At 35.7% G+C, this 11,916-nt stretch overlaps 1 protein-coding gene across 2 annotated transcripts in view; it reads right to left on the bottom strand.

Moving 5' to 3' along the window:
- Spase18-21 (signal peptidase 18 kDa subunit) overlaps positions 1–11,617 on the bottom strand; it is an 86,476-nt gene extending 74,859 nt beyond the window's left edge. Inside the window, 1 exon segment of one of the 2 annotated variants that reach the window (NM_001159924.1) lies at positions 11,283–11,545. In NM_001159924.1, coding sequence (NP_001153396.1) covers positions 11,283–11,330 — 48 coding nt within the window. In that variant the 5' untranslated portion in view covers positions 11,331–11,545. 2 annotated transcript variants of the gene reach the window in all.
- Between the last annotated feature and the right edge of the window lie 299 nt (positions 11,618–11,916).

An 11,916-nucleotide genomic window follows, 5' to 3' on the forward strand; every position in this document is an offset into this window, starting at 1 on the left:
ACTTCAGCCAAATTTTGATACGACACGATACCAGGAATATGTTGATGGGTTGGAGACGGTGGCTGTGGCCAATGGTGATTGCCAGCTTGTTATGGTGGGATATTACAATCTTCCTTCCGTTACTTGGCGCTCTAATCCACTACAGTTTGCTCAGACTGGCTATGTGTATCCGGAGCATCGTATGAACGCTGAACTCATTTGCGGCTGCTTTTCATCTTTGGGACTGTCCCAACTTATTCCACCACATCCATCGAAGGGCTACTCGTTGGACCTGTTGTTTGCATCTCCTGGATTTATCGATCTCTTTCAACTGAATGAACAGGTTGTGCCTACCGATGGTCATCACGTTCCGACTGTTTTTAATGCGAATATTTGTTGTGATAGTGATTTTGTACCTGCGTCAAAGCGTGTGTTTTTGCTGCCGATTATAAATCGATTGTAAACCATCTTGGTGAAGTAGACTGGGATTCGATTCTTTCTTGCGACTGTCTCGAGGACATTTCGTGTAGCTTTTATAATGTTGTGGAAACCTGTATTAGCAAACAGGTTCCTTTATCGAGAATGAATCCTGGAACTTATCCTGTATGGTATGATCGGGAGCTTATATGTACTATTAGAGATAAAAAGTTGGCTCATAAAGCGTGGAAACTCACTGGCGAAACCAGTGATGAAATTGAGTTCAAGAGACTCCGAGCCGTTTGTATCCGGATGTCGAGATCTCGGTACCGGGATTATGTTCGATCGGTGGAAACCGGCCTTAAGTCCAACATTAACGCGTTTTGGTCTTTTGTTAAGGGTTTGAAGGGCGAGGCTGGTATCCCAGTTACTACGTATTTTAACGATTTAAAGGCTGAATCGGAGTCTGAAACGGTTAACTTGTTTGCTTCCCATTTCAGTTCAGTATATGACTGTAATCCAGCTAGCCCTTTGAATCATCTTCTAGAATAGCGTGAACTTATTTCCAATGTAAGAGTTTTGACGGAGGATCTGCGTCCTTTTGTCCGTGAGTTAAAATGCACCGCGAACCCAGGTCCGGACAATGTACCTAATGTCTTTGTTAAGCGCTGCTGGCCAGCTTTAGAGAGGCCTATAGTTGATATTTTTAACAAGATGTTGGCTAACGGTTATTTTCCTAAAGCGTGGAAGCGTTCTTATATTTTCCGGTGTTTAAACACGGCGATAGACATGATGTCAAAAATGATAGGCCTATTTCTCTTATCAGCTGCATTCCGAAGCTTTTCGACGCGTTTTTGGCCGACGCATTGTCCCAGCGACTGCTTTGTAAGATCACTGATCTGCAGCACGGCTTTCTGCCTGGTCGATCGACTTTAACTAACCTCTTGATTTTTAATGACTTTGTCTCTGATGCCCTTGAGAACTCGGCTCAAGTGGACTCCATCTATATTGATTTCTCTTAGGCTTTCGATAGAGTTGATCATGGCAGGTTGCTGGCTAAGCTGTGGAACGTTAGTGTTCGTGGCTCCATATTTAATCTATTGTCGTTATACCTTTCGAATCGCTATCAGGACGTTAGAATAAATAATAGCGTGTCTCTAGCTGTCTTGGTGTCATCTGGCGTACCTCAGGGCTCTCACCTGGGTCCTTTATTATTTTGCATCAACATTGATGATCTCGTGAAGCGATCTCGCTTTGCGAATGCTCTGTTGTACGCAAATGATGTCAAGATTTTTATGCGTATTCACTCTGAGGATGTGGAGAGGCTTAGGGCTGATCTTAATGCTTTGAGCGGTTGGGCGTGCGAAAATGGCCTGGTCATAAATGCGGCCAAGAGCCAGTTAGTGTCATTTTATAGGGGCAGAACACAACTACAGTTCCAGTACGAGCTTGACGGATCGGCTATTGCTCCCACGGAGGTAGTTAGGAACTTGAGGGTTTTATTTGACTCGCGCTTGCCCTTCGCACCTCGTGTGGATTACGTGGTCTCTAGGTGTCGTGGGCTGATCAGATTTGTGAAGCGAACTACTCAAGACTTTTCCAAAATATCTGCTATTATTTATCTATACAATACTCTGGTCATGCCTACTTTCATTTATTGTTGTCAAATTTTGTCACCCTATACTCAAATTGCCATCAACCATTCAGATTCCGTTCAGCATAAATTTATTCGTTACCTGGCTTACAAGTCCGGCCGGTCCATGGCGCCTATTGACCACGATTATTCACTCATAGCGTCTTCATTGGGTATTCCTTCGATACACTCAGTGCATCGATATCATGATGGTCTGCTTAAGTTTTGCGTAAATTTATGATTTGTCCGTCGATCTGCGTAGCCATAGGCCTATACAATGCATCTGACGCATTCGAACTTTGGGTTCTTTTCGACCTTACCTAGATTAAAGCGGGCTTGGAATTCTCTCCCTCAACGTATCACTGTCATCGAACAGTTGTCTGAATTCAAAATGAACCTCAAATCATTTGTGTCGGCATTTGGTTAGGAAACTTAGTTCATAATATTTTTGTTGATTTGTACATTGTTTGTTATTTTTATAATTGTCATGTACCTGAATTTAATATTTTTGTGAGGACACTTATGTCCGTTAATTTATATGAATAAATAAATAAAAATGGCTAAACAAGCAAAAATTGAAGATATTTTGATACTTGTTTTTGATGATGCAAATTACATCAGCTGGAAAATCAGATTAATGATTTTATTAGAGTATAAAGAGTGTAAAGATTCAGCAGTCAGTACAATAAATAAGACTTATAAAGATAAAGAAGCAGATTGGAAAAAGATGGACATAAAGGCAAGAAAAATGATAATTAGTATTATCACGGATTAACAATTAGAATACATTGGCGAATGCACAACGGCATTTGAGATGATACAAAAGTTTAATAAAATGTATCTAACACAATCAACAGCCCTACAAATAATATGTAGAGGTAAAATCGAAGAAATAAAGTTAAATAATTATAAAACAGTAGAAGAATTTTTTGTCGAATTCGAAAAAGTAACAAATGAATTCAAAGCAGCAGGTGGGAAAAATTGATGAATCAGAAGACGTAAAAGCAAGTGAGTCCCAGCGGGGCCCCTTGGGGTGGGGATCGTGGCGGTCAAAAAGAGTCTTGGATCGCCTTCAGTACTTTTTATTGTTAGTGTAGCTTTATATGCTAAAATGTATACTTGTTTTATGCACCCCTGGACTATGATTTGCGCTGGTCCTACCTCGGCAGGTAAATCAGTGTACAGAGATTTTTAAAGCATCTTGATTTGTTGGCTAATGTGAAGTTTGATAGAATAATATTTTATTATAGTGAATGGCAAGGAAATTATAGAGTGGAGAATGTAGAGATTAAATTTTGTAAAGGATTACCGCAGAACGAGGACTATTCGAACGATCTGGAAAAACGAAAATTGTTAATAATAGATTATTTGATGCGCGAGTCAGAGAATAATGGTACAATAATAGATTTGTTCAGTAAGGGAAGTCATCATCCTAATGCATCGGTGATTTACATATGTCAGAATATATTTCACAAAGGGCAGCGGGATATATCACTGAATGCGAATTATATAGTTTTATTTAAGAATCCTCGAGACCGTGCACAGATTCAGCATTTGGCGTCAACTATACCCCGAATATTCCAAGTTTTTAAAAGAAGCTTATTATGATAGTACTACAAAGCCGTATTCTTATTTAGTTATTGACTTGAAGCAAAGTACACCTGAGGAGTTACGTTTTCGTAGTTGTATATTTCCTGATGATGAATATCATTATGTCTATATTCCCAAATATTCGTCGAGTCAGTACAGCAAGTTAAATGTTGTGTAAAGAGAAAATATCGATCCAGTAATAATTCGACAATGGCGAAGCGAGCATCTCGTGAGAGTCGAGCGTTAAGTAAGAAGAATAACGCATCGCCTTTTGAAAAAAAATATTTTTTGTTGCTGCAGGCATTGAGGCATTCTAATAAAGAACAACAACTAGCGTTATTGCGTACTGCCAATGAAAAACTTGTAAAGTACATTTGTGAATGTGCCTTGAACGTATTAAAAGGTGTTGTATGTTTAAACGTCACGGAAAAAAATTAGTTGAAAAAGTATAAAACAATTCTGCGTAATTTAAAAAATTCTTGGAAGAGTAAAAAGCGCATCATTGTACGAAAAGGAGGGAATTTTCTAGGCTTTTTGCTGCCACCTACTTTGGATCTTTTTTTAAACACATAAAAAATGGAAAGAGCACGAAAAATGGTTTTAATTCCTCAAGAAAGTTTACAAAAAATGCAAGCAAGTATAAAAACAGCATCAATCAATAGTTTGCAGCAGCTGGCGTACAAGCAGTTCCAGAACAGGAGAAAAAATTAACGAGCGAATCTATTCAAACACGTGGAAATAAACTTTCACGGCTTGATAGCGAAATGCGACAGATCTTAGATTCAGGAAAATATACGACAGATAGTGACAAGTACAAAAATGTTCTACAAGTTTTACAGAGATATCTATTTTTTGTCGATGAAAAACGCCGGTTTGACGATAAGAAAAATTTAGCAAATGGTAAAAGTGAAGAAAAAGATCAAATGAGCGATGAGTACATTCTTGAAAGTGTGCCAAAATTATACAAAAATAAAATAAAACTTTTATTAAATTATTTAAAAAATAATTGTAACCGGATAAGTTGGAGCGCAACTGGTGTTGTAAAAATTGACGGAGAAAAAATAAAAAATTCAAACATAATTGACTTAGTAAATGATGTAGCCAGAGCACGTAAAAATGCAATGGTTCTCTGACTCGCAGTGGTTTTGAAAACGTACTTGGAAAAAGTTGAAAAAAAAGTCGAACGGAAGACAAAGACGATGACGAAGAGGAAATCGATGATTTTCAAAACAATAAAATTGATTCTTCGTTAATGATGGATACAATTGTAGCAAAAAAAAGCAAAACGGCGTCAGCAAGCAAAAATAGTTCTCGAACATCTACTCCTATAATTAAACGTTGGAATGAATTTCGGTTTAAATGACATAATAATGATGCAAGAAATTAAGAAACAATATTTTGATCCGGGGCATGCGGTTGGCTTTACAGGAGCGAGACATTTAATATGTGCGAATAAGAAAAAGATACCAGCATCACGAATCAAGGACTGGTTGACAAGACACGACACTTATACACTTCACAAACCTATTCGAAAACAATTTCTACGTTTGTACTACGATGTTCTGGGATTGGATCACATATGGGAAGCCGATCTCATAGTTCTGTCATCTCTGAAGAGTCACAACGATAATTATTAATATTTGCTAGTAGTAATTGATGTTTTAAGTACATATACTTTTGTCAAGCCGCTGCGTGACAAAACCGTAAAAGAAGTGACTAACCCATTTTAACAAATTCTAAATAAAAATAAAAACCGATGTCCTTATATGTTGCAAACGGATGCGGGAAAAGTTTTTAAGTAAAACGGGTATAAAATTTCGTGTAGCGCGTAATCTTGATGTAAAAGCTACTGTTGTGGAAAGATTTAACAGAACGCTAAAGGAACGAATGTTTCGCTATTTTACCTGTAAAAATACGAAACGTTATATTGATGTACTGCAAGCTATAGTTCAGAGTTATAACAATAGTATACATTCAACGATACAAATGAAACCTGCTACCGTGACAGTTTACAATGCACAGGAAGCTAGAAAAAATATGTTGGAAAAATCTTTAAAACAACGGTTATACGGAAAAGATCGAAATATAAAGTGGATCAGTATGTTTGAATTAGCGGAGAGCGTAACATCTTTGAAAAAGGTTACGAAAAAGGCTGGAACGAAGAGAGTTTTAAAATTGTTAAAGTAAAAAAACGTCAAAACTTGTCATCTATGAGCTGGTTGATTTAGAAGGTGAGGAAATTGAAAGATTTTTCTACCCACAAAAATTAAGTTTGGTGCACAGTGAAAGAGTATTGCGAGAAGAATATAAAATAACTGAAATCTTGAAAACACGCGATAAAGGAGTTAAAAAAGTGCATTTCGTAAGCTGGAACGGCTATTCCGACAAATTTAACTCTTGAATTCTTGCAAGTGACATAACAAAGCTGTAAAAATGAATCAATCGGAATTCACAGTAGTAATAGTAGCATAAAATTTTTTCCGGACAACACGACGACTAGTTTTTCAGTAAGATTACCTCCTGCAATCGATTTACATGAAAAGTGTCAAGTTGGACTATCAGAAATTCATATACCCAGCACTACGCTTCATTGACTTTATAAAGATACGTTAATGTCACCTTCAGAAGGGAAGGATAATTTTCATTATCAGCATGGTGTATATAAATCCGTATAGAGATTGATTGATGCAGTAAACGAAGGCTTTAAAGAATATCACGACAATTAAATGACTAAAGAATTGCTTTACGACAAAAAAGGAGGTTACGTTACTCTGAGAGTATCCGGAGCTTGTAAAAAAGAAAAGCAGACTTGGAAAGCCTGTACAACGTATTCTTGGTTTTGGAAATAGTACCTTTAGAATTACACTGAAGTCGGAAACTATACCTTATAGAGAATATGTAGCTAGCCAGCCTGCTACTCTCGCTCACGCTATACCCGATCAACTTTTTATTTATTCAAACATTTGAAAACCCTGTATCGTAGGCGTCGCACATGCGTCTCTATTAAGAATTGTGAATGTTGAAGCATGGGATTATAAATACGGTAGTACTATTGTTAAACGATATTCACCTGTTAATTATATACCACTTTTGAACAGTCGTTCCATTCGAGTTTGGAACGTTGACCGTTACACTTCATTTTAGATGAGAATTTTAAAAATTAATTACTACGACACATATTATAGTGCATAGAGTGGTCGTGGAGGCGCGGTATCGCGAGCGTGTATGTAGGCTCGCGAGTATTAACGTTTTTAGCGAAAGGAGCCCGGCCGAGAAGCCTTGAGAGCAGGTATAAATGTCCTCGGCGATGTGACAGAAAATAATATGTCATTTAAGGATTCCCTCAACAATCGCATAGCCGAGTCTGGACTGAAACTAAAACGTAAGGCTAATGAGAAAATAAGCGAGCTTATGAAAGGCTCCGGCTATACAGGGATGATGCTCAAACGAGCGTAACATTTGCAGTACGTCAGTCGTGCACGCAAGACCGCTAATAAGAAGAATAAGAGGCGGACTAGCAAGAAGAAAACAAAAGCTGTAAAAAGACTAAAAAGTAGTAGAAAGAAGAAGAAGAAGAAGCAGGATACAAGAGTAAAAAAGTTAAAGTGCAGTGAACAAAAAATGTAGGAAATCTACTAAAAAAAATAAAGTTTTGGATATTTTCGATTAAATAAAAAATTTTAAATGTCTTTCTTACATCATTCAAGCTGCGAGTGCTTAAAATCGGAGCTTGATTTGTTTTCACTACCAATGACCCAGACCACTATCAAATATCATCATGTGTGGAAAACAAGCCTGTTTCATCACTCTCCGATCAAGCATCTTTAAAATTTTTAGTCGCCGCAGCAAGCGAAGAGTATATAGATTTAGCTCATACTATGATTAAACTAAATGTTCAAATAACACCCCAAAACAAGGAAACGGATGCGGTGGCACCTGTGAACAATTTCTTGCACTCAATGTTTAGTCAAGTGGACGTTTATTTCAATCAAAAACTTATGACGCCGTCTAATACACTATATCCGTATAGAGCGTACATTGAAACTGTATTGAATTACGGACCTAATGTAAAAACTTCGCATCTCTCGACGTCGTTATGGGGAACGTATACAGCAGGGAAAATGGATGAGAAGCCTGCCACTGATTGTGCGAATAAAGGTCTTTCAAGTCAGCAAAAATTTACGAGCGATGGAAAAGTCGTTGATCTTTTAGGACATCTGCACATTGACGTATGTAACCAGGATAGATTTCTTTTAAATGGTGTAGAAATGAGAGTCCGTTTGGTACGTGCAAAGGACGCTTTTTGTTTAATATATGCCTCCGATAAAAATTATAGTGTACATATAAAAGAAGCTAGCTTACTTGTACGACGAGCAAAAATAAACCCAGGTGTTTTAGTGGCACACGCTATAACATTAGCGACAACAACTGCAAAGTACCCTCTGACACGCGTCGAGGTTAAAGCATTCAGCATGCATAACGGTATACTCGGCTAGTGTTTACATAATGTAATTCTCGGGCAATTATCGAAAAAACTCATCATAGGATTTGTCAATAATAAAGCTTTTAACGGCGAGAGATTGCTAAATCCATTCAACTTTCAAAATTTCGGTATTATTTATTTATCACATTATATCGATGGTCAACAAGTGCCGGGTAAACCGTTACAGCCAAGCTTCTCCGCAGCTGCGCCTCTTTACGTAGAATGTTACTACACTCTTTATTCTGGTACTGGAATACACTTTGCAAATAAGGGAAATGATATCGACAAAACAGAATATCCTGATGGTTTTTGTTTGTTTGCATTCGATCTTACCCCCGACATGTCTGCTCATTACGGCACGCATTGGTCCTTAGTCCGTAATGGAAATGTGCGTATCGAAGTTTGTTTCGATAAACCATTAACACACACCGTAAATTGTATCGTTTATGCTGAATATGACAATATTTTAGAGATCGATTCTATGCGTCAAGTTATTTTAGATTACAATTCATAAGATGTGCGTAACAGTAAGAACGAATCACAGAACTCTGCCTCCTCCCACATTTTCGTTAAAGTTCTGCATTGTATGTAGGAGGAGAGAGGAAGAAACCGTAAAGAAGGGAGAGGGTTTGCCTATATAACCTCTCCGGATTTTAAGGGCTGTTAGTTAATCTCTAGTATTTGAGAAAGAAACAGTCGATAGCTCAATGGATTTTATCATGATATCCAAGCTTTTCACGATAAAGAAGGGTTATTTTTACCCAAGGAGATTGCTGTAATTGCCAGTAGGAGACCAAGGCTTAGGTCGAATAATTCAATCGCAACAACTGACGACAATCGCTTCCTTCAGATACAGCAATTTATTGTTGTTGAAATTACTGCGAAAGAATATGTAATATGTAATATTGTAAATCTTGAGAATTTCTTAATAGATTGTTTATCTGTAAAAAAAGTTGTAAATATTTCTCAAGATGATATAGCTATTAAAACTGATAGAATTTAAAAAATATGTATTTCTGTGAATGCCAATAATTGTACATATTTAGCTGTTGGGCCTAATTTATATTATTATTAAAATATGGTAAATATCTAAAAAACATGTGTACAATATTCATTACAAAATATTCTATCATTTTGTCTACCTTTTACCTTGCTATATGTATATGTGTCATTTCCCTCATAAATCATATTGTTATATATTTTTACTATACATGATTTTATTATATGATTTTATTACATGGATATTTGGGACTAAAAAATCATGTAATAAAATTATGTAACAATATCATATACTAAATTCACATAATTATTTTCAACCGGGATGGAGTGCACCAAATCTAACAAAGCGGTTTTTATATTAAGTATAGCTTTCTATATAAAAGTTAAAATAAAATGCTAAGTGCAAAGCAGAGCAGTAGTTAAATGAATTATTATGTCAAAATTAGAGGTCGATTCAACTTATACTTTTTATCTGGCACTAGACATACACACAAGTGTTTAGTGACTACTGAAAACCTCATTTAACTTCCTTATTTTACTAAGAAAGGTTTCACTCTTATAGATGGATTTTGATTAATATGACGAGTAGAGTAGCATATAGTCACAGTGCTTAGTTCATTTAATCATTTTAAGAAAACTAAAAAACAGCAGACTTTTAGTTTTTATTAGCATTGGAAATACCAAATGTCTTGTGGTGAAGTTAAGAAGCTTTAGATCTGGCCTCCCTATAACCCAATTACATAACTAACTTTAATAAGTTAGAAATTGACGTCAAGAAAATTAACCTATTTTGGTGGCATTAATTGTTGATTGTTCATCATCGGTATTTATGGCCACTGTTAGATTACTGTTTTATGTTTGTGAACTTATAATTAACTTTCAAACTTGCATATAACCTTTTAAGTTAATGCAAATGAAAATCGAGAATCACAAAGTTATTATTTGGTGCTGATTCAAACTAACTGGAGGAAATTTTCAATTAAATCCTGTGTACAATGATTTTTGAGAAATACCTGCATATTATTTTTATAAATTTTTTTGCAAGCAAAGTTCTTTATATATAGCAATATTTTTAGGAGACTGTCTCGGCGCACGTCAGCGAAAAAAAGTCGTGTACACTACAAAGCTTTTCGCGTACGCTACATATATTTTTGCGGATGCGATTAAAACTCATATTATATTAGGTGTACCTGAAGGACTTTGCGTGCGCTACAAAAAGAGCATATACTTAGTAGCACAAGATCTGTCCGTACTGTATAAGCAAAAAGAAGTATAGGTTAGGTTTTATTATTTTTACTTGTGTGGACTGCGAGTGATTATTGCTTTAGCACAGTGGTAGTTGTATGGACACTTTTATACATACACCGTGACTTATGTTTATATATCTTCACTTAAGCAATTGTGTGATATTAGTTCGATTAGGTGTAATACAACTTCGAAGACAAAAATTCTAAATCAGCTCTTTTTTTACATCAGACTTTCTTTAGTACCGGGCAATGAAGAGCACTTTTAAATCTACTTAAAACATGCAGCTTCTCTACTAAGATGTATGACACGTATACATTTTTTTATGTTTCACTGTATATCTGTATATATTATACAATTTAGTGATTTTTGAAACACAGTGTATGTATAAAAGTGTTCGTAGAACTTTCATTGTGCTAAAGCAATAATCACTCTGTCTCCACAAGTCAAATATATGTAGTGTACGAGAAAAGCTTTGTAGTGTACGCAAAACGTTTTCCGGAAAATTATTTTCCGGTGTAGCATACACAAAATATTTATTTTGCGAACACGGTGATGTGTTGCGTACAGTTTTTTTAAATAGTACAAGCCTGAATGAGGATTTAACTAATATTAATTACGGTTAGTTCTGTTGCACAGAATCAAAATCTCTTTAAGAATTATTTTTCTAAAAAACAGGTGTGCAAAAAGTGGAGGTTACGGCAGCATCACCCATATACCAGCAACTGAACATAATAATATAAATTTTCATACCATTTGTTTACAATTTTTAGAGAGACAAACATCGAAACATGTGTTTGTAAGTATGAATGAAAATGTATTAATTATCGCAGGTAAATAAAATGATATTCCTGATCAATTTGGACTGAATCCAAAATCAACTAAAATTACTCATCAAAATCTTTTTAATACAAGATGTATAAATAGCCATCTTACTTGACGTTTATTCATTCGCTTCAAATCATCAAATATATTTTGTAACATATTTGTATTGAATATATAGCGGTTGCTTTTTCTCACTTTTAAGGCTATAAAATGTTTTCTACACAAGAAACCACTACAATTTTAATTATTATTATGGAGGGTTTAGAATATAGCTAATTGCTAATTAAATACAAATGTTTTTAATTATTAAAATAATATATATATATATATGCATATATATGTATATTACATAACTGTTTATAAATAATTTAAATTGAAAAGTTTTATCATCAGAAATTAAAAAGGTTATGATGACGTCTACTTCACACAGTCAAGGAGTCAGAAACATGTCATAATAGTATGATAGGAAACAAGATAGGATTTTTCGTCTGCTAGCTACTCTCAAGCAACGAACATAGACTTGGTATAGAAGAATGGTCACGGTTTAAATTGAATGGACGAAAACTTGGGGGACAGTTATAGTGTGTTGTAGGTCTCTCCTATGCAGTCTTGGGAGACAGCTATAGTGTAGTATAGTATAGGCTCTACGTGTATTTCAAAATGGGACCCATACTGGGCCAATACTGACCGTCCTTCTATACCAAGTCTACATTCGTTGTCTCAAGCATGCTCTCAAGCAGCGTAA

This window comes from Nasonia vitripennis, assembly GCF_009193385.2.
Source record: "Nasonia vitripennis strain AsymCx chromosome 5 unlocalized genomic scaffold, Nvit_psr_1.1 chr5_random0002, whole genome shotgun sequence".
NCBI lineage: Eukaryota > Metazoa > Arthropoda > Insecta > Hymenoptera > Pteromalidae > Nasonia > Nasonia vitripennis.